The sequence below is a fragment of the Esox lucius genome, chromosome 5 (genome assembly GCF_011004845.1).
Source record: "Esox lucius isolate fEsoLuc1 chromosome 5, fEsoLuc1.pri, whole genome shotgun sequence".
Taxonomy (NCBI): Eukaryota; Metazoa; Chordata; class Actinopteri; order Esociformes; family Esocidae; genus Esox; species Esox lucius.
Window position 1 is genome coordinate 6,758,889 of NC_047573.1, and position 23,558 is coordinate 6,782,446.

Genomic DNA, 23,558 nt, shown 5'->3' on the forward strand with positions numbered 1-23,558 from the left:
ATCAGTTTCTACCAACTGAACGGCCAGAGGTACCATAGGCACCGAAGCCTCATGTATATTCATGATGTGTTTGGTTATAGGAAGTGATTGGCGGAGTCCAGGGACTGTGCACTAGCGTAAAATGGGAGGGATTACTGTGGGGACTCTAGGGCAAATGGAAAAGAATAGCGGGTTATTTAAATTGCCTGCAATTTATTGACCCACCACCAGATTAGTGTTATGCTTTATTGTTGTTACTTTGCCTAAGATAGAAAATACCAACATCTGAACACGGTATATTGAACATTTTGTTTGGTAATTTGTGTATATTGAAGGTTTAGTAATTTGGCAATGATTCTAGTCTGTTTCGTCAATAGTTCTTACCGACGTCCTGGCGGGTAGGTCAGCGCATGTCTGCGGTGGCCTGACATCACAATGAATCAGCATCGATTGGAGTTCAAACTGAAAATGAATTAAACAATAATCATTCTAAGATAAGTCCTATGCAACCGTAATATATAATTGATCAAATAGTGATTTGTTGAAATGTATCAGCACCAATCCTCAATCTGATTAATCACCACGTTTAGTACCAGTCCTAAAACTGATAAACTCATATAACACCAATCGTAATATTTGGATCCTCAATTAAGTAGCCTATGGAGCAAAATCATGCAAGCCTACTAAATTGGCACTAACAGTAGTAATGCGATACTTTTTTAAAACTTATTTTCTCTTTACTGGGACACCGACATTGAAATATGCCATAAAGGGCAGTGTTGCGCGACATTACTTTTTTGGCCAATGTTATGACAAATATTTCCCAACAATATGTCGGTGTCATTGCAGTAACTAGACCTTTCTCTCATCCGCAGCCAGAGTAATTCTCTCACCGGCGACCAGGTCATCTTATGGACTATAACCTACGTGTTACAATTCCCACGTATCTGTAGGATTTGTCCCCGTGGAGCGCAACAGATTCAATATAAGCAGTTTCTTGGGGGGGGGGGGGGGGGTCACTCGGTCATTTACAGTACAACTCCCTCTAAATTTGATGAAGGATGTGCGCAGAAAAGGCTGGACTTGAACATTAGGAGCGGCCGGGCGGTTATTGGGCAAGCACAACGTTGTCACAACGTCCCAGTCCCTCGTGATCTCGGCACTCTTAGCAAGGGAGGTATGAAATATAAGTTTACAAAACAATGAACTTACTCGTACTGCCGAAGCGGGATTGTCCTTCATCTTTCCAATAAAGGTATATCCATCCAGGTTGACTGTACTTCTAGGGGGTGTGTTCTGAGAGTCTATCAATATGCAGTCGACGAACAGAGTAACAGAACGCCTCCTGACGTTTAGTTGGATCTTGTGCCATTGAGAATTAAAGAGGAATGGTAGGACAGGGAAGATCGCTGTCTGATGCATTTTATTAAGTGTTGCAAAGGTAAATTCAAGAGATCGGGATTCTCCATTCAGCCTTACGGCAAGCTGCTCCTCTCCGTTCAAATCTTGCATTTGCCAAATATTCCAGTTATCCGTTATGGTACTACCGTTCATACGAAAAACTGTCATAAATGTGAACTCCTCGGGCAGTCCTTGAGGATATGTTGATCTGAAACATGGAAAAGTATAGTCTCTTGATAGTCACGTTCTTATCTTAGCTCTGCTATAAATGTTATTTACATCACATACCGCAAATGCTGCATGTAACGTTTATATATCGATTCTAGTCATTTAATAACACTTTTACATAAATAACATGAATTATACACAATTGATGCTATAGCTACTACAACGGATAACGCAGGGCTCGCCAACCCTGTTCCTGGAGAGCCACAGTCCTGTAGGTTTTCTCTCCAACTCTTATTCAGCACACCTGATTCTAATTAGTAATAGGATGAAAAGCAGACTCAGGTTAGTCACAAATGAGGCTGAAGAGAAAACCTACAGGACTGTGGCTCTCCAGGAACAGGGTTGGCCAGCCCTGGTATAAATGTTAGCAGCGGACTTTCGTGTAGGCGTGGTCCGTAACAACTAGACTTTCTGTTTCGCTGATTCAGAACCATGGACAGGGACAGTACCAAACATGACCAGTAGAGCGCAGTGCTGATAAATTAATAAAAACAGCATTACCAGCGTCAGCGCCGTTTACCTCGTGTTAATTCTGAAGTTGAATGCCGGGCCTATTGAGTAGGCAACGTGCTGAGAGGTTGATCCATCCACCTTCCTAACAGATCCTCTTCTGGCCAGCTCAGCGATTTTAAACTGGGACATAATGTAAAAACCTGTTGGTATAATTTAGGATGTATATATTACACACAGCAAGGACATTAGCGGACATAGGGATAGTTTGAATTTGCTTTGAACTTGATTAGTTTGAACTCCGACCTGGAAAACGATTATCTCCAACTGCAATCTGAGGACATGCACTGTGCTCTGCACCAATGCCAGTTCCAGCTGGAAAAGACAGCCCTGCAAAGAGAAATATAAACTCTTATGTCTTGGCAGAAGTAGCATACATGCATATTTCTGTGTGTGTGCTCTTTTGTGTGTGTGTGTTTTCCAGAATGCATGCCCGGCAAAACATCCAAGAGTTTTGTCTTCTTCTTTTCATTCTTTTAATTTAGGTCAGATAGACTGGTTGTCAAGAAGGAACAGGCCTCCTGTGGGGCAGGGATTCAAATAATGTGTAGTACAAACAGCATAGAAGACACATGGAAACATAGATATATCAGCAGACAGACAGATATGCCATCAAACAGACAGGTATGCCAGTAGACAGAACAGGTAAATCAATAGACAGATAGCTATGCTGGTTGAGAGACTGGTACGCCAACAGACAGGACGGAGAGATCTGCAGACTGACTGTTATGCCAGCAGATAGATTGGTATGCCAGCAGACAGGACAGATAAATCAACACACAGACAGGAATGGCAGCAGATAGACAGGTATGCCAACAGACAGAACAGACAGATCAGCAGACAGACAGGAATGACAGCAGATAGACAGTTATGCCAACAGACAGGACAGACAGATCAGCAGACAGACAGGAATGACAGCAGATAGACAGTTATGCCAACAGACAGGACAGATAAATCAACAGACCGACAGGTATGACAGCAGAATGACAGCCGTCAGGCAGGACCGATACTGAATATCAGTTGATAGAGTGTGAAGAAATGCAAATCAGCATTTGAAATACACCACCTGGCCCCATGGATGGAGACCTATCACAGAAACGCAACATGGTACAAGAATTAAACAGAGCAGAGGACAACATGGCTGAGACAACACAAACAGGGGACAACACGGGCTGAAACAACACGGCTGAGACAACACGGGAAAGAGACAACACGGGCAGGGGACAACAAGGCAGGGACAACACGGGCAGGAGACAAAACAGGCAGGGGACAACACGGGCTGAGACAACACGGGCTGGGACAACACGGGCAGGGACAACACGGGCAGGGGACTACACGGGCTGAGACAACACGGGCTGAAACAACACAGGCTGGGGACAACATTGGCTGAGACAAAACGGGCTGAGACAACACAGGCTGAGACAACACAGGCTGAGACAACACAGGCTGGGGACAACATTGGCTGAGACAAAACGGGCTGAGACAACACAGGCTGAGACAACACAGGCTGAGACAACACAGGCTGGGGACAACATTGGCTGAGACAAAACGGGCTGAGACAACACAGGCTGGGGACAACACAGGCTGGGGACAACATTGGCTGAGACAAAACGGGCTGAGACAACACAGGCTGAGACAACACAGGCTGGGGACAACAGGGGCTGAGACAACACAAACTGGTACAAACAGCATAGAAGAAACATGGAAACACAGATTTATCAGACAGATATGCCATCAAACAGGAAACATGGATTAGCAGAGAGACAGATATTCCATCAGACAGACAGGTATGCTAGCAAAAAGGACAGTTTGACTTGCAAGTTTACGTAACAGCTACAGTTGTCAGTGAACATTTTCAAGACTGAGAGCTTGATCAGCAAAAATTATGATCACGAGACTTTTGGAGATTGTTTCAGTTTAACAGAACATGACAGTCAGAACCTGAACTGGCTGCTGTATGTAGATTTATGAAGGTTTTTACTGTAACCTAACATCTACACTACAAGATGCTTCCATGAGGTGATTAATGGGGGTAGACAGGTAACTGGTTAGAGCTTTTGACTAGTAAATGAAAACTTGCTTGAACTAACTGTATACTCCAAGCCGGCAATGTGAAAAGTTTGCCTTGAGCAAGACAGTCATCCCTGTAATTAGCTCTGGATAAGAGCATCAGCCAAAAGATAACTGATGGCGTTATCTGGCCAGTCATCCAATCAATCAACTAATCAGACAATATTTGAAAAGCTGCTGCTTTCATGTAGCCCTGCTGGGAGCACTAAGTAAATGTTGTCTCTGAGTGTCGGTTGTTTCCTGTTTTAACACCATGGTCCCAGACTGGACCTCTCAGCCCAGTGATGGACGACTTCTGTCCAGTTAAACCATCAGGCAATTTCTTACTGTCATGTAATGTTGAATTTACATAGCCATTATCGTCCCACTCCCGAATATCTGACATCCGTTCTCAGTAACATCACAGAAGCACAATTAAGGCCATACATTGCTACAATACCTGTCATATATTCACATCATAAATTTTAGTAATATACATTTCCTACACCGATGAAGCGTTTCTGTATTTCTTCCACAGATGAAGAGTGATTACTTACTCTGTGAATGAAGGCCTGTGCAGAGACATTGTGGAATCACATAGCATAATGTATACAGGAGGACTTCCCTAAAACACAAGTATCATCACAGATGTTAGGAACCAGACTTTAAATGAACCATTTACTGTTTACTAGGGTTAATACAAACATGCATGCACATGTATATCAATACATCAACATTTACCTTTTGAATCCACCCATTAGTTACGCCTGTAGTGTGTTTCTGATGGCAAAATTGGCCCCAGCTGTGTAAGGAACAAGACCATCCAAAAGAACTCCTCTGACACTAGTGAAGTGAGGACGTTTACTCAGGGTGGTGGTAATGGGTCGGGGGTGGGTCTGGTCAGTAGGAGGGTCTGGGCGGTAGGGGGTGGGTCTGGTCAGTAGGAGGGTCTGGGCGGTAGGGGGTGGGTCTGGGCGGTAGGAGGTGGGTCTGGGTGGTGGTGATGGATGGTAGGGGGTGGGTCTGGGTGGTGGTGATGGGTAATGGTGATGGGTGGTGGTGATGGGTGGTAGGGGGTGGTGATGGATAATGGTGATGGGTGATAGGGGGTTGTGGTGATGGGTTACGGTGATGGGTGGTGGTGATGGGTGGTAGGGGGTGGTGATGGGTGACGGTGATGGGTGACGGTGATGGGTGGTAGGGGGTGGGTCTGGGCGGTAGGGGGTGGGTCTGGGCGGTAGGAGTTGGGTCTGGGTGGTGGTGATGGGTAATGGTGATGGGTGGTGGTGATGGGTGGTAGGGGCTGGTGATGGGTGGTGGTGATGGGTGGTAGGGGGTGGGTCTGGGTAGTGGTGATGGGTGGTAGGGGGTGGTGATGGGTAATGGTGATGGGTGGTGTTGATGGGTGGTGGGGGGTGGTGATGGGTAATGGTGATGGGTGGTGGTGATGGGTGGTAGGGGGTGGTGTTACGAACCCTGTGGCTCTAGCAGTCTAGGGTGGATGGTACAGAGACCCGTAACATAAAACTCATATAAATTGGCGTGGTGTAAATGAACAGTGAGAACAAACGACACAAACAACCAAAGCTACCGTCAAACATAAAACATTTATTATAAACACACAGTAAAGGGGTTAGGGAAAAGGGGCTGAGCTGGACCCATGAAATTAAATAATATAGTCCGCACCCCTAAACTGAACTTGCCAGCTTCAAGAATCGCTTAGCTGACTACTAACCACTACAAAAATACAGTGGGTGGTCCGCTCAGTTCTAACTATTGTTTTTAGACAAAGTTTTCCTACAGGTTGTGTATGCCCAAGGGCGACTTGCTAAAAAAAAAAGAAAAATCCCAGGGACACAGGGACAAACAAAACACACAGGTTGAACATGGGCTAAACAGCAAACAATTGACTAGACAACACCAAACAAAACACAACAGCAATACATACTCACATGAAACAAGATAAAGTGAGATGTATGTGCTAAACTAATCAATCAATCAAATTTATTTATAATGCCCTTTTCACAACAGCAGTTGTCACAGAGTGCTTTTACAGAAACACCCGGCCTTAAACCCCAAACAACAGTAGTGTTGAATTTCAGTGGCTAGGAAAAACTCCCTAAGAAGGCTGAATTTTAGGAAGAAACCTAAAGAGGACCCAGGCTCAGAGGGGTGACCAGTCCTCCTCTGGCTGTGCCGGGTGAGATATTAAGAGTCCAATTGGAATAATTAATAAATGCATGTGGGCTAAATTTACACTAGGTCAGAAGTATGACCAGATGGACAAGGACAGGGACAGCAACAGGCCCCCCAAACCTGGTACTCCGCAGGTGTGGACCAGGACCTCATGTCCTCCTAAAGTTTAAAATGGGAGAAGACTGGGAAAATTCAGAAAATGCAATCATCATATCAACAATGATTTATAGTGGAGAAGGAGAACTTAGTGGGGAAGGAGAACTGACCCAATCCCCCAGCACAATAGTTTAGCAGCATAAGACCTTGGGCCTGAGACGGGGGTCCGGCGACACTGTGGCCCTACCCGGCAGTCAGGCAATGCACTCACGACTGCCAGGTGGGAAACACCAACAAGCACAATCAGGACCATAAGGGACACCTGGGGAAACGGCAGGAGGGGAAAAACACAAACGCACATACAGGGTACCTTCATGCGTAACATTCCCACCCTTAAAAGAGCAAACCCACTATGGTTTGGGACACAATACATAAAAAGTATACAGAACACTATTCAACGTGCAAGGGCATCCATACAGGATAGAAAAGAAATGCATCTGCCAGAATGTTATCAGACCCATTTTTGTGGCGGATCGCCAAATTCTAATTTGGCACAAGAAGTGCCGAACACATAAGGCGTTGGTTCTGGTTGTACATATGGTGTAGAAAAACTAAGGGGTTATTGTCCATATACGCTATCATTGGCAGTGCACTAGAACCAACATATACTTCGAAGTACTGCAGAGCTAACAACAAAGCAAGAGCTTCTGGTTCAATGGTTGAATAGTTAATCTGGCACTTGTAAAATATTTTCTAGAAAATAACAGATAGGATGGTCTACTCCTTTTTGGTCTGCCTGCAGCAGAACAGCACCAGCAACTCTGGCACTAGCATCTACCTCCAGTTTAAAAGGTTGCTCGAAATCCGGAGCAGCAAGAACAGGGGTACTACACAAAAGTGCTTTGGCAGTGTTGAAAGCAGCTTGACAATCTGTAGTCCATACAAATGTTCTCACTGGACGGAGCAAATCCGTTAGCGGAGCGACTACCGCAGAGAAGTACTTACAGAAACTACAGTAGTAGCCAACCATTCCTTAAAAACGTAGCTCTCGTCTGGTAGTAGGTGCGGGGAAGGTAGTAATAGCTGAGACCTTGGCATCAACAGGGCACACAAGAAAGTGTCTAAAGTAGCCTAACACATTGTCCTTTGCACACAATCCTTCTGATAAAAACTGATCCCTAAGGACTTTCAGAGGTCTTCTGATTGTGTGTCCAAACATCAATTCAGCTGGGCTGAACCCCAGGGATTCCTGTACCGTCTCATGGACAGCAAATAAAACTAGAGGAACTCCCTCATCCCAATCCTTCTCGGACTCCAAACAATATTTATGCCACGGTTCAAGCGTATCCTGAGACTCTGGATGATATGCGCTTAACACACGATTCATTATTGACAAGGTTTTTAACACTTGTTTTAAAAGCTTAGAAAAGAAATGTGTACCTTGATCAGTTTGTACCACCTTAGGTAACCCAAAGGTTGAAAATAATTTAATCAATGCTTTGCTCACCACCCGGACCAGTAATCCTTCACAGAAGAATGGCCTCTGGGTATCGTGTGGCCACATACATAATCGTCAACAGAAACTGGTTACCAGCTTTCGTTTTCGGTAATGGTCCAACACAATCAACTACCACATGTTCGAAGGGTTCGCCTATGGCGGGTATGGGACAAAGAGGAGTGGGAAGAATAACCTGGTTTGGTTTTCCAGTTACCTGACAGGTGTGGCATGTTCGACAGTACTGAGCCACATCCTGTTTTAAACAGGTCATAAGTCTTGGGGACTCCCAAATGACCGGACCACTGGTGATCATGGGCAAGGGATAAAACCATTTGTCCAGAGGCTGTAGGAACCATTATTTGGTAAATAGCATTCCAATCTCCACCAGCGTCACCATGGGATGTCCATTTGGGCATGAGGAGTTTACTATCAATGAAGTATGCCATGTTTTTCTTCTTAAGCTCCTCCAATGTGACAACACTGGAAAAACATTTAGCAAGGCTATTTTAACCCTTTTGGGTGATGGGTGGTAAGGGGTTGGGACCGGATGTTGGTGATGGTGATGGATGGTAGGGAGTGGGTCTGGGTGGTGGTGATGGGTGATAGGGGGTTGTAATGGGTGGTGGTGATGGGTGGTAGGGGGTGGGTCTGGGTGGTGGTGATGGGTGGGTCTGGGTGGTGGTGATGGGTGGTAGGGGGTGGTCCTGGGTGGTGGTAGTGGATGGGTGAGTTAGGGTGGTGGTGAGTGTGTCTGTGACTGTGGCTGAACACTGTATGTTTAATTGAACTGAGGTAGTGAAATGGTACTCAGAAGGAGTAGGGCCAATTTAACTACACAATTAATCTACTTGACGTTTAGCAGCATGGTATAATAGATGACCCCCACCTCATCACCTCTCTCTGATTACCTATTTGCTCAGTCTGTGTTCCTGGCAAACATGTACCCTAGATTTTCTGGCATCTCCATGGTTCCCATACAGCCCTGAGTGAAATCTCACTTTATTACAGGTTCACTGGGAGGACACTAACACAGGCGTTATTTGGTGAACGTCAAGAAAGACTCTTTAACAAACATTCTGTTCATGAAGGTTAGGAAGAGCTAAAATAAAAGGCTAGTGACATTAGGCAAGAGGGGTGTGAAATATGGCTACAATATAAGGATACAAACCTCTGATGTACCACCAAGTACAACAAGAAGAAAACCAATCTGGTTTCTTTACAGGTTCAAGCCCTACTAGGGAGTTTGCCCCATACACTCTGCTTAAATATCTTGATGTTGCTTGCTCTTTAGGCTTTAGGAGTGTCTGTATAAGCACTTCTTTTTTTTTTTTTAATAAAATGGAGGTACCTTGAATTATTAACTGGTTAACAGTTGGATGGATTGAATTTCCATCTGCCCAGCTTCATTGCTGCCACATTGAGTGAGTTCCGGAGAGTCGAAGATCGGGAAATGCTTCTTTCAAAGCACATCACATATGCCGTATATTCCCTATTACACTGGTCGTTCAACCAGAAATCAGTGCGAATCCAACGAAGCAATTAAATGACCTAACGTAAACACTGAGAAATACAAATTGGGTCTGTCACATAGTGAATACTTTGCAGGGACCTGCGCTGCAGCCGCACAGTGTTTATGTTGAACAAAGTGCGCAGCCGCTTTCACTCTTTTCGAGATTCAAACCGAACGTCTGTAGCCTTGAGACTTGCCAGGCTGCCGAAGCTGATCAAGGTACTGCGGGGATACTCATGGAGGTGTTCTGTTCTGTTTTGAAGTTGACCTAGTGCATTTTATTGTCCTTTTATAAAGACGAATTTATATTTGAAGAAGTGTTCGTCTGTCTTAGAAACTCTTTTGAATCGGGAAAGGATATCAACGCGCTAACGAGATAGGAAGCGGCTACGAGCTAACGGTAAAGGCGACGGGTTGAATATTATAACCCAATCTGGAGCTTTATTGCTTGAAAGATGAATGTTACCTAGTTAGCTAGCGTAGCTAACGTCACGAGTTTCATGTTTTCATGCTAGCTAGTTATTGTTCGTTAATTAATGTATTGTAAGGACAAATTTGGCAAACTTGGCTTGCTAGTGAACATTCGTAACGTTGTGTTGTAAAACTGACAGTTCATGTTAACTGTTATACTAATGTTAGTTAGCTAACATTACATTAGCAAGTGTGGCTACCGTTAGCTAGCTACGTAGCTATGTCTTGCTGACTCAACCACAGTTGTTGTTGTACGTTTCTTCCGAATAAACCCATATACTTCACATATTGTCCAAATTACCCACTTCAGCATTATCTGGCCAGCTAGGATCTTTTGCTAGGACGTTTTTCTGGAAACAAAACTAAAGTAGCCACCGTAGGCTAGGTAGCTATTCTGATGTGTGATTTCACTATAGCTACGTTGTTACATGCAGTAAGGGACGGACACTGAAGATTTCAACATCTTATCCTGTCTTTTCAGGAAATACAAACGTTGCTCAATCAACAGGGATCATATCAAGTGAAAGAAGTGTTTTTGTGTGTACTATTAATATTGTAATGTCTTCACTCTTATCATTGGTTTTATCCCTCATGATCTTTTATTATAATTGATATATTGGAATTAGTCAATATATACCATCATTACAGTACTTAGTTTCAGACATGCCTCGGACGAGCCTTTCACTTCAGTTTTCGAAAGTTTATTGCTGCGGTCTGTTGGTTAGCAACCTTTACACAAAGAATGTTGGAAAATCCCTGTTGTTGGACAAGTGTCTGTCCTGGTTGAAAAAAGAGGCAAGGGTGCGATTGTCTGAGGGGCTCAATAAGCATTCGCAAATAGATAAGCTAGGCCACGCAAAAGGAACTAAAACCCTGCAGTTATTTAATTACCATGCAGTGCACAAGGCTTCAAAAGTGTTATTGAAATATATATGTAAAATGTGAATTATTAATGAGCTGCACTTGGAGGAATGAAGCAAGGGGCTCCAATCTACAATGTTGATTAGAAGAGTGAACATCTGAACTGCAACGTAAACATTCTGCTAGTGGGCATCTTGATCAGTTTTAACTCTGAGGCAGCATGTTTCTGTGGTTTATACAAAGTAGGCTAGATACCACTGTTGGTCATCTTTGTGGTTTTACTGTTTTTATTTCCTTGCGCTAACATATGCCTAGGGGATGCTAAGATGTTGGTAGACTTCTAACAGTCAGACGGAAAGCAAACCTTACCTGGCACGGGCGATTTACAGGCTTGATGGAAGTCAAGTTAACTGCTTGTTAACTACCAACCACTGTTCCCTCAGCTTGTCATTCTTAAAGGAAGGTAGCCCTGGCAAAAGCAGTCACCCCGGTGTATGGTGTTCAGTGACAGTTAGACGTGTGAGTGCGCAGCAATGTAGTTTGAAGACTGGTTGCAGTCGATGTAAAAGCAAGGATAGAGGAGATATCAAGAAACACATGTCATCCATGACAATCGGAACTGATTTTCCAATGGTGGGCGTTGCCTCACTTGGGCATTTTGCAGATTGCTTTGGGTGAAATTCTTGGGTGATGTTGAGTTCTTGTGACAAACAGAAATCTTCAGAAATGTCTCACAATGAGGATAGTGACCAGTTCTGAAATCTCAATGGTTTGACTCGGCTTGTTTGTGTAAATTGGTTATGCAAATCTGTTTGTGAAAACAGTAGTCTAGATCAATATACTCACTTACTATGCAAAACGAATTCTCTAATGCAGGGAGAACAAAGCAGTTCTATGCTAGATCAATAGTTAGTGGACAGTTTACTTGTCTCTTGTAGTTCAGTTACATTCTTTCTTTTCTTCTTTTTTTTAGGAATGAATCGATTCAGAAAGATTTGGTAACTCAAACTGAACTGTTGCGCTCACTCAAATATACCGGATGTACCAGTGTTTCTAGAAATCAGTTACTCTGGCCCTAGTACATGTTGTTGTGAAACATGCAGAAGCAGGTACTGGTATAGTCCCAAGAGCAATGTTCAACAGGTTTGAACACGTGTCTTCTTCCAGCGCCTCTTTATGACATGGCTACAGAAGCCTAGAGGCGGTTGTCATGACATTGATGGATCACAGATGGTCTGATACTTCATGCAGACTGTCGGGTTGGATGATGTCACTGTTGTTACATAGTGATATTTGTGGTCGATGTCCCTCCCTGCCTTACCTGTATTAAGGCATTCTAGTATTGCCAAACTCTTCCTGGATCAGTCATACTCAAGAAGAAGGGAGAAAAAAGGATTGGTTAGATACCGTTTTGAAAGAGCAGCTAACCCAAAGGCTGTTTGTGTTGATATCATTACACTAAATTCCCTGCATTTTCACAGAAACTGAGAGGTTGTTATGTCCGCTCGCCTGCCTTGGTTAGATAATAGTGCATAAGTCTCTCTGGTTCGCTCCCTGCCTGGGGACCAGGTCTCGTTGTTTATCTTCCTCCTCTGGCTCTGAGTGTGTGATGAAAGAACGGAGAGAAAGGCGATGTAAGACAGATGGACAAAGAGAGCCCAAGTCAGAGAGCGAGACAAACTCTGTTAGACACGACATAACAGACTTGATGGGAGATAGTGGGCCCTGCTAAACATTCTTCAATAAAGGCTTCTGTGGTGTTTGATATCATAATAACCACGCTGGTTTGTGGCACCTGTTTGGCCTCCGTCCTGGGTGCTATGTAAATAACCCTGCTCAGGTCCTTATAGTTCAAAGTCATGTAGGTGCCATTTATCGCCTTTGAGATTTCCAGTACTCCAGTGCTTTGCACTGCCAGAAACACGTTGCCGTTAGCTTGACGAGACTCAAATCATTTATTCATAACACACATGAGTTATTTCAAAAAGGTGTGGGTGTGATTTGCGAGGACAGTTTCTGAACCGGTCCTTGCTCCATGACTGTCTTTGGCTGGGCCCTAGGTTGGGCCTCGACTGCGTTTGTTTAGGATGAGCTGAGACTTGGAGTAAAATCCAGCAGAATATATTTAGTTGAGTTGAGAGACGTGTAGGATCGTACTGAGTATATTTCTAGCATTGTCCACTAGTGTGGATATAGTATTTCAAGATTATTTTGGCCTAGTGATTCATAGCCCCCCCCCCCCCCACACACACACACACACTTTGCCCTTCTGTATGTCAGGCTGAGCGTCCAGCCAATTAGGGAAGACGTGTTATTTACAGCCATAGCGCCCAGCAGTCCTCTTAGGTCGTGCGATCAGGGGGTTTGGTGCTGATTATTGGAAACAGCTGAGCCAAGTACAATTCTGCGTGTGTGCATGAGTGCCCGTCTCTGTGCATGCACATCCCCGCGCTTGTGTGACCTTGTGTGTCCCGGTGACTACTCTGTTCGGGTAACTGACGTGGATGCGGTCTCCCCCCCCCCCCCCCAGGTGTGAAAATGCCCCTGATGATGTAAGCGGCCTGTGCTCCTGTGAAGCTGACGATGAGCGAGGTACAGGCCACGGTGGAGTTTGCCGTGGAGCTCCGCAAGTTCTACAACGTGGACCTGTTTCAAAGAGGGTGAGTGCCTGGGCCCGTCTGCCTGTCGGTGTCGACCTTCTTTTGCCCCCCGGTTCTCGTTCTGTCCGTTTTCGGGGGGCTGCGTCTCTTTCTCTTCTCATGGCCTGACGCTTCGGGAACAGAAACCGTTGTCCATAAGCCCTGTCAGTCGGTGCTCAGTGCGAACTGTGTCCGTTCTGGCGGACGTCCTTTGGTTTCGGTGGGAGACGTTCTGCAGTGCTGTGTGTTGCTCCCACGTGTTGGACGTTTCTGACTCTGGCCTTGCTTTACCGTGTGGAGTCAGAAACCGAGGTACCAGATCCACCACAGAAGTTGAATGCACTTACTGGTGTAAGTCGCTGTAAGCAGAAGCATGCGCTAAATAACTAAATAATCTGAATAATGATGTTCATGGGCCTGTGTGTCCACGCAGTTTTAGTCTCTGGTTTGAAATGGATGGCAGATAATGGTTTAGGTGAAGTTTTGAAATGGCTGTTATGGGGGATGTTTTGAAACTGATGGCGGATGATGTTCTGGGAGATGTTTTGAAATGGATGAATAGAAAACGTCCCCCTTTAAAGGACATCGTAAAGCTATGATGAGACCACCAGGCATTTGAAGAATTGAAGTTAATGTTTTATCTCTGAGGACTTTGATCTGCCTGTATGAGTCAGGAGAGTGATCTTTTTTATTGTCCACTGCACCAAATAACAATGTTTTTCTGAGAATTGAAATTATGACATGGCACGCGACACATACGTGTAAGCATTAAGTCAAATATAAAGTAAAAAATACATAGCAATGTAAACTAGCAGCAATTCCAAAGAGTGAAGAAAACGGGGTACATGGACAATATGGGAGAAATATTAAATATTATATAAATATAATTGTAATAGTGCCTATGAATGGTACATTAAAATATGCTAATGTACATTACATTTACGTGAAGTCATCAGGGTTTTTTAAATGTTCATGTGAACAATATGGTCATTGATTAATGTTGCTGATTAAGAAGCCTTATGGCCTGGGGGGGGAGAGTGTGTGTCCGTGTGTGTCCGTCCTGCCTTCCTGATCGCTACCATTGTACCCTGAAGGCGTTTGAATGCCCCCTGCTGATTGGTGTTGGTGCTTTTTGAGGGTGTTTTCTCCCTGGAACGTGACTCAAACCACTGCTTCGCTCTACCCTTCAAGCCCCTCTGCTGAAGGGAGCCCTGCCTCACTACAGTAGAGCAGGTTTCAGTCTAATCCACAGCATTAGTTACCCTGCCTGCCGCCGGTTTCCATGGGAGGTTCACAGTGACAAAGTGACAGCAGCAGCAGATACTGCGGGCGGCTTGTAGTGGGCGACCTTTCCGCCGCCAAACAGTAATGAGGATTCCGGGACGATTATTCAGATCGATTGGAAGGCAGAGAGGCGTAGTTTGTACATGTCTCCCACCCAACTAAGCAGGGTTTCGGGTGCCAAAAGCTCTGTGGGAACAAACCTGCACCAATTATTTGGGTGATTTCTTTGTGTTGGGACGATGAAGAAACCTGCGCCAGTTATTTGGGTGATTTCTTTGTGTTGGGACGATGAAGAAACCTGCACCAGTTATTTGGGTGATTTCTTTGTGTTGGGACGATGAAGAAACCTGCACCAGTTATTTGGGTGATTTCTTTGTGTTGGGACGATGAAGAAACCTGCACCAGTTATTTGGGTGATTTCTTTGTGTTGGGACGATGAAGAAACCTGCACCAGTTATTTGGGTGATTTCTTTGTGTTGGGACGATGAAGAAACCTGCACCAGTTATTTGGGTGATTTCTTTGTGTTGGGACGATGAAGAAACCTGCACCAATTATTTGGGTGATTTCTTTGTGTTGGGACGATGAAGAAACCTGCACCAGTTATTTGGGCGACTTGTTTGTGTTGGGACGATGAGTCCTCCACTTCAGACAGACATGCTGTTCAGCTGTTTCGGCACACTACTGATCGTATTTTAAAATGGTTTGGATTTTATTTTAAGACGAAATCTTTTGAGTCTGAGCAGGAAGTCTGTTCCCAGCCAAGGGTCAGGGACTGAGAACTGGCCTACATGATTACAAGGATACACGCGTCAAAGGGGTCCGGCTGATGCTATTTGAAGGGACAATATTTGCAGACATGTTGAGCAGAGAGGATCTGTCATGTCTATTCTCAGTTAGGTAACTGTATGTTCCTGGGGTGTTACAGTAACTGTAGGCTATTCGTCCTGTTGTCTAGGCATCATTTGACTACCAGTTCTTGTTTCCACCCATGTGGCATGCCACCTGTGAGCTCTCAGACGGTCAGCGTCGTGCCACCTGCGAGCTCTCAGACGGTCAGCGTCGTGCCACCTGCGAGCTCTCAGACGGTCAGCGTCGTGCCACCTGCGAGCTCTCAGACGGTCAGCGTCGTGCCACCTGCGAGCTCTCAGACGGTCAGCGTCGTGCCACCTGCGAGCTCTCAGACGGTCAGCGTCGTGCCACCTGCGAGCTCTCAGACGGTCAGCGTCGTGCCACCTGCGAGCTCTCAGACGGACAGCGTCGTGCCACCTGCGAGCTCTCAGACGGACAGCGTCGTGCCACCTGCGAGCTCTCAGACGGACAGCGTCATGCCACCTTTCACGAAGGATCAAATAGTGGCCATAATGACCTCCTTCTTTGGCCAAGTAGATTTCTTGATAATAACAAACAACGTAAAGACCATTTGTGTTGACAGGGAGAGAACATGACTTGCCATTTGTTTAATTGATTAGAAAATGCAGCCTACTATGGCTGAATAACTGTCCTGTGGCTTTTGGTAGTAGATGCTGTATGTCTAACCTCTTCAATGGGTTCAATGGCCTGTACGTCCTCCACTACACCTCTGCGTTGCATGGTTAAAGCTACAGTCGCACCCTTGGTAAACCCACGGTATTGGACCTTTTAAATTCAATTTGAAATGCTTTAGTTGGGCTGTGTTGGGTCTGCCCGGAGGAATGCAACTGGTGGTGCCGACCCAGAATTCACCTGTCACACCAGTCGCACTGAGATGTGATGCAAAACGTACAAGATGTTCCCCCACCTGTGTCCTGTTTATTGTAACGGCCAGGTCCGGTGGAGTTGGAAACTCAGTGGCTGCGGTCCAGATGTTTTCCCCATCCGAGTCCCCTGGCTATTGTTCCTTATTGCTTCCTGGTTACTGTTCCCAGCAGAGACATCAAGGCCCAGCGTAGACTGTCACAGACTTGATCCCAAATGGCACTCTATAGACCCTAGTCAAAAGTGTTTTTCTATTTAATAAAAAATATATGAAATCTGTAAATGTAATTCTGTTATAGGTTTAGTTAGGGGTCTGTTTGGAATGAAGGCTCTGTTGTGTCCAGGCAGGATCTCAGTAATCTGGCAACTTTTCCAAAATCTCCCGACAATTTCTAGGCGGGCGGCCTGTTATATTGTCCCGTTATCCCAATGCGTAGGCGCTGATGTATGTATTGCAATTCTATACTGTATGTATTGCAATTCTATACTGTATGTATTGCAATTCTATACTGTATGTATTGCAATTCTATACTGTGATAGCATTGCTGTACGATGTTCCAGGCATTGCTCCTTATCTGGGGAAGGAAAACAGAGCCGTTACCAATCAGTGTTGATAAGTGAAGCAAATAAAAAATATACTGGCTGTAATCTGGGGTCCGGATCCTGTTTCACCTGTGGAGTCCTCAGGCAGCTCTGGCTAATGGTGCTAATTTAATAGTGTGATAGAATCTGAATCGCCATCTCTGAGTTCACATTATTCAACTGGTCTGAATATGGCGTATGATTGTCACTTGTAGTTCTAGAGGGGAAAGAATGGCACCGTTTGTAAGCAGTCGTGATTTGGCGTTCAGGTGCTTGCAGAGGTATTTAAGGACATGGGATTGAAGCAAAAAGCTAACATCAGCTAACAGCTACCAAGGAGCAGTATGTGTTACTTTCTCGTTCATTCAGGTTCTGGGGAAGAGTTTCCTTCTTGGCGAGAAACTACAATTAATGTTGCTGTTGTTATCATTATTCATTTTTTATTATTCAGACAAGTTGCGGTGTTTCCTTTTATGAATTTATTACCGGTGTCGTTAACCTGCTTTGTTGTTGCCCCTGCTCCAAAATCCATGTGATGATCATGTTTTGTGTCCAAGATCTGTTTCCTAGATCAAAGGGGCCCAAAGTGGGCCCTGTGTACATTTGAAAGGAAGTGTGTGAAGTGGGGTGTTTGTCCAACCAGAATGCAGCTTCGGCATTTAACGTAACCCCTTTGAATGTGGGGAGCTGCCAGGACGAGTAGTCGGGGAAGCAGTTAGTCACCAATCACCAAATGACGTTATGGTCGGCTCTGGGATTCAATCTAGCAACCTCTGGGTTCCTGGTCAGATGCTCTAGGCTGTCTGCTGCTACGACCCCATGCTTCAGACTGTGTAAAGCCATATGCCGCATTGGTTGGCTAGAGGGCAAAACAATGCCTTTAGTAAAGCCCTTAGTTAACCTGAACTACATGTTCTTCTCGTCTTACTAGGCTCTATTCTGTCTCGGCTTGTGGCTGCCGTTGACATATGCGTCATGTTCCCCTGTGTTTCAACACTTCTTTTGAAGAGGCCTAAATGTTCTCATCTCTGTTTTGTTAAAGCAGTGACTGCATGACTTGTGTGCTCATGACTGGTACACGCGGTGGTTAGTCAGGACTGGTACACGCTGTGGTTAGTCAGGACTGGTACACGCGGTGGTTAGTCAGGACTGGTACACGCGGTGGTTAGTCAGGACTGGTACACGCGGGGGTTAGTCAGGACTGGTACACGCGGAGGTTAGTCAGGACTGGTACACGCGGGGGTTAGTCAGGACTGGTACACGCGGGGGTTAGTCAGGACTGGTACACGCGGGGGTTAGTCAGGACTGGTACACGCGGGGGTTAGTCAGGACTGGTACACGCGGTCGTTATTGAATGATTAGTGCCTTCATCAAGAGGTTCTGATGTCTTACCTTCTGGTTAAAGTGTTGGACCGATACCTGGGTTTGGGCTGACCATATGTGTCCTCCCATTTTCATTGCTAACTGTGTGTGTTTTATTTCCCAGGTTCTACCAGATCCGGGCCTGTATGAAAGTGCCACCACGGGTTCCTCACAAAGTAGAAGCTAGTCTCCTTTACCCAGCAGGTCTGTTAACGCGCTTGCACACACACTTACAATATCAAATTGGACAAACCAAGGCACGCTTCATATATTTTATTAAAATGCCTTTATTAGGTTATGGTGTTTTCGAGTTATAAACCTCTTAACCATCAATGTTTTTTTTTAACCATTCCCCTTTTTCAATCAGGACTAATGGGAACTTGTCCAATAGAACACATGCTCTCAATATTTAATTTACTCACTGAGGGCTGTGTGCCGAAACAGTTTCTTACCTTGAACATGCCATAATATAATAAATGCATGTTAATCAATTATATGAATAAGTCAGTGTCCATTTTCAGGAGTTGGTTTGGATTTGTCACTGGATCACTGGATGCTACCTTGACCAAATCGATAATGGAGGTTTTGGTGGTTTTATTTAAGGTCAATCGGCCTGACATTGCCCTGTTTTACTCTGTAACTAACACAACATACACTTGTTTTCCTATCCATTTGGAGACCAGAAAATGACTGCCTTTTTTTGTCTCAAAGTGTAGTTAAACCAGGATCTCACACACACTCATACCAACCTTCCTTTGTCCATGCATCCATCCATGCATCCATCCTTCCATGCATGCACCCATCCTTCCATGCATGCACCCATCCTTCCATGCATGCACCCATCCTTCCATGCATGCACCCATCCTTCCATGCATGCACCCATCCTTCCATGCATGCACCCATCCTTCCGTGCATCCTTCCGTGCGTGCGTGCATGCATCCTTCCGTGCGTGCGTGCGTGCATCCTTCCGTGCGTGCGTGCGTGCATCCTTCCGTGCGTGCGTGCGTGCATCCTTCCGTGCGTGCGTGCATCCTTCCGTGCGTGCGTGCGTGCATCCTTCCGTGCGTGCGTGCGTGCATCCTTCCGTGCGTGCGTGCGTGCATCCTTCCGTGCGTGCGTGCGTGCATCCTTCCGTGCGTGCATGCATCCTTCCGTGCGTGCATGCATCCTTCCGTGCGTGCATGCATCCTTCCAAAGCGGTGATGTTTTGGTCCTCATCTCTTCACTCTTACTGGGTCCTTGGTTGTAGACAGAGGTCTGCATTTGCTTTTTAAGTGACCTTCTGTGGTTGACGTGCATATTCAACGCATCTCCCAGAGGAGGGCGTGACCCTCTTTCTGCTCACATGCGGTCATACCCGAGTCTGACGTCTTTTGAATAGTAATGCATTGTCGGGTCCTGACCCAATAAAGGGGATTTTAGTGTTCAAATTTATTTCAGCTTTCGGTATTATGCAAAACGTCCTCATAAACACACGTGCACGAGAACAGTCACACGCACACTAACACAACCTGTGTCCCCTAATAAAGCCCTGTCCCTCCTCTGTGCCCTGCTTTTGACCACGGCCTGTTGGGAACAGGATGCCAATTTGGTAAACAGCCTAGTTCTCGGTTTTGTCAGTTAATATTTTCCCTCATTGTTTTCAATAGGAGGATTGAGAAGGCAGTATTGACATTGTAGTGTGAATACAGTCTGTTGTTTTTAGAACAGAATCAACAGTAAGGCAAAATGTCAGCCTGTTTTGGGCAGTTAGTAGATTGGATGGTCAACTCATTTTTCTTTGTGGGTGGATTGGGGGGGGGGGGGGGGGGCGGGTGTGAACATGAACAAACCTGGGGGTGATTGGTTAACTGCTCTTGTTTAATTTCTCTCGTTTCCAACCTTGTCCCTAATGGAATGTGGTCATATACAACAGTTATCCCTCCTGGACTCATTCTCCTCCTGGACTCTGCATGCATCAATAATTCCACATCATTAACGCTGTTATAGAAAGCTGAGGTGTACATGATGTGATATCCAGCTCTGCCCTGAATGCTGTCATCCGACTCCCTGGGTCCCGGAACGATGCACACATTTCTGAGTGGTTTGGTTTATTTACCGTGAAAGATGGCGTTCACCTATAGTTCCAGCCTGCTCCACATGACCGTCAGTGACAGGCGCTTGGGTTTAAAGAGGTGGAGGGAAACCGATTTAGATAAATGTGGATTTGGTGGGCTCATCCGTTAGGGTTTGGAGTGGCTGCTTGGTCGGCGTTGCCAGGAACCGCTTGCTGGCGGCCTGGCACGGTCTCATCCCTCTGAAAGAAATGGCGAGTTACCCGCTCCGCTCAAGCCCCACAATGCACTGCGTTGTGTTCCCTGCACAATGACCAACCCTCCAGTTAAAGGATTAAACTGTGTACTGTAAGCATGGGTTTGTTTTTTGCGCTCCGGTGGTTTCTGCTCTGCAGCTGATACATACCTTTCACAGTCGTATCTTTAGCTGCGCTGAATTGTTTCCTTGACCTTTGCTCGTCTTGCTGGGTTGCCTTTTGTCTCTAGCTAGACGCCAGGTCTGTGGCTTTGGTACCGGGGGTGGGCTAAAGCTATAAATGTTTGAATAGATTTCTGGACAAACCTGGACTAGTTATCATTCTCTGCATAGATCTATTTCACTTCATGTATTCCAGTTCCTGGCTTGTTTCTTTTCCACCTTCTCTGTTTTCTCTCTCTTCTCCGTCTCTGATGGCATAGTGTCAGGTTTTAGTGCTGTTATTCCCATAGACAGGATTGGAGATGGCTAGTGAATCTCTCTTTGTCTCTGCCACGTAAGCCGTCAGCTATGTGTAGAAACAACGACCAGGAGACAGACACCCTAGTCCTGCCAAGACAAACAGACAGATGCCAGTTCATCAAGGAAGAATGTACTGTATGTGGGAGGATACTTGCACACTTCTCACCGGTTTCTATCCCCCTCCATGCCAATCTGCCACACTAGAAACATACCTTTTCTTTACAGGTTCTGACCTGGCATTCCCTGCCACTGTGGTGGATGACGTCATCTGCAGCAAGACCTTCCAGATCCTCTATAAGAATGAGGAGGTGGTGGTCAACGACGTGCTGATCTTCAAAGTCCTGATGCTGTTGGATGAGAAGAAGGTCAGGAAGACCGGCTTGTTCAGCCTTGTCTTTGCCCATGGTTGTTGCTTTGCTCCTCAGAATCACTTCTGTTGTTGGGCAACGTGCTCACTTCTGCCCAGACTAGCGAGGTGATGGGTGTTGGTTCAGTTCCAACATGCATTCTGTTTCAAGGTCCTTAATGACATACTGTTTTGAGTGCATGCCCAACACGTTGGTTCAATTGTGAGTGGTTTTAGTGTTTTCGTTTAAGTGTCGCTCTTGAAACCGATCTAGTAGTGATTGAGCCAAAATAACTCCTGAAGTGTTGTGTGTCTGTCTGTTCCTGTATGTTACCAGGTAGAAGAGTCCCTCAATGACATGGACTTCCAGCTCTCATTGGATCTGTTCTTCACCGACGGCGACTACTCGTACGTTCCGACCAGGCTAAACGTTGGGCTCCAGATGCTGTTAATGTACCTGGATTCAAATACTGTTTGAAATGTTTCAGATACTTCTTTCCTATAAGTGGCGAGTTACGACCTGTCGCTCCAAGCATGCAGGGACGCGAATGAGGGCCAAGAGTTTCCAGCATGACTTGCTCGTCTTCGTCTCGCCTGTCGCCTTCCAGTGTGGTGGTGCGCGTGCGAGCATGTCAACGAACTCGGCCCGCTCCCCAGAGAACCGGCCGGGCCGCAGGCCTAAAAGAGTAGTAGATGCTTGGATCAATATTAGAGACATCCTCAGTCTCAGCTCATCCAAGAAACATTTGTGTTAATAACAAATTACTCTGGCTTCTCTTCATGAAACTAATTTGTCTTGATCAGCCTTGTAGTGCTGTTTTACCGCACTGACTTTTGCTTATAACTTATTGAGTGTATTTACTACTACTACTATCTTTATATGTATGAGCTTCATGTAAGTTGCTCCAGATGAGAGCATCTGCTAAATGATTAAAATGCAGTGAGTGTCTTGTCATGTTCATGCTGGCAGCATGTGTGATGTTGTACAGGTTAAAGATCGGACCGTCTTAAGACAAGTCTTAACTATTTGAAAACAATTACTAGGCTAGTAGTGGAATACAGAAATTGTGTGTCATTTTTCTTCTAGTGGTGAAGGTTTCTAAATGATCTGCTAGGCAGTGGGACAGCAGTTGTGCAGTGATAAATCAATGGCACTTAACAGGAATTTCCCAGGGAATGAATAGAGAAGGAAAAGCCCCTGAGTTCCAGTGAGATGTGGAAGCAGAGAGCTGAGTTTGTAGTGCAAACTGCAGGCTTTATCAAGCTATTGGTTGAACCCAAAGTGTCTGTTATAGAGGGTGCCCCTTTAAGAATTACATAAAGAATCAAAAGATTAAGAAAGAGCATGATGTTTTTATTATAAAGCATTTAAGGGTCAGTTATACAAATGGTCAGTAAATCACATTGTTTTTTTTGTGGTTAAGAATAGAGAGATTTGAAAGCCTTTGACGTGGAGGCCTGGGTAACCCTGTGTTTCAGACCAGTTATGTAAAGGTGACACGCTGCATCAGTTGGCCAGAAAGCCGGAGTGCCATCACTTGTGTTTGAACTCAGGTCTGTCTATTTTTAGGTGGGTTTCATGGTTTGTGCAGTGCACCAGTGAATATCAAGTAGTGATTATATTATCTGCCATTATTGTATTTGGCTCTCGTCAGTTTACTTCAACTTTATCTCCTCTGCAGCAAATATGAGATGCAGAGTTATTTAACAAGCTCGATATCCTATGGTCTAATGTCGAAGAAGTCCTTTAGATGGAAGCGTTGCGTGCATGTTATAAATGAGTACTGCGTTTTGTTTTGATCGATAGTTTTTAATGAACGTTAGCTCCTTCCTCTGTCCCACTAGGCCCGAGGACCCGAGCTTGCTGCAGAACATCAGCAGCCGTTCGCTCCGTTTGCACTTTAGCCTGAACCGAGGCATCCACCAGCACGTAAATGTCATGTTTGACTATTTTCACCTGGCCGTCGTCTCTGTGGCCGTCCACGCGTCTCTGGTCGCCCTGCACCAGCCCCTCATCAGGTGACTAACAAACCGTTTGA

General features: G+C 45.3%; 2 protein-coding genes across 8 annotated transcripts in view; one reads left to right on the forward strand and one right to left on the reverse strand.

Moving 5' to 3' along the window:
• Window positions 1-22: 22 nt before the first annotated feature.
• On the reverse strand, window positions 23-4,997 carry LOC105008220 (collagen alpha-1(IX) chain). Its single transcript, XM_020046539.2, has 7 exons — window positions 4,909-4,997; window positions 4,725-4,792; window positions 2,365-2,448; window positions 2,129-2,261; window positions 1,192-1,588; window positions 364-441; window positions 23-145 (listed from the first exon to the last, which is right to left on the reverse strand). The coding sequence occupies exons 1-7, from the start codon at window positions 4,923-4,925 to the stop codon at window positions 50-52; spliced, it is 873 nt and encodes a 290-aa protein (XP_019902098.2). The 5' UTR covers window positions 4,926-4,997; the 3' UTR covers window positions 23-49.
• A 4,586-nt stretch (window positions 4,998-9,583) lies between these two features.
• Window positions 9,584-23,558, forward strand: part of fam135a (family with sequence similarity 135 member A) — a 28,934-nt gene continuing 14,959 nt past the window's right edge. For 4 of the 7 annotated variants that reach the window (XM_010867162.4, XM_010867173.4, XM_020046535.3 and 1 more), the window contains exons 1-6: window positions 9,589-9,867; window positions 13,330-13,459; window positions 18,526-18,605; window positions 21,399-21,538; window positions 21,857-21,927; window positions 23,365-23,538. In XM_010867162.4, the coding sequence (XP_010865464.2) occupies window positions 13,383-13,459; window positions 18,526-18,605; window positions 21,399-21,538; window positions 21,857-21,927; window positions 23,365-23,538 (542 nt within the window). In that variant the 5' untranslated portion in view covers window positions 9,589-9,867; window positions 13,330-13,382. Of the gene's footprint in view, window positions 9,868-13,329; window positions 13,460-18,525; window positions 18,606-21,398; window positions 21,539-21,856; window positions 21,928-21,994; window positions 22,135-23,364; window positions 23,539-23,558 lie in introns of those variants that run through there. The other 3 variants (XM_020046534.3, XM_010867167.4, XM_020046538.3) reach the window with 3 other exon arrangements.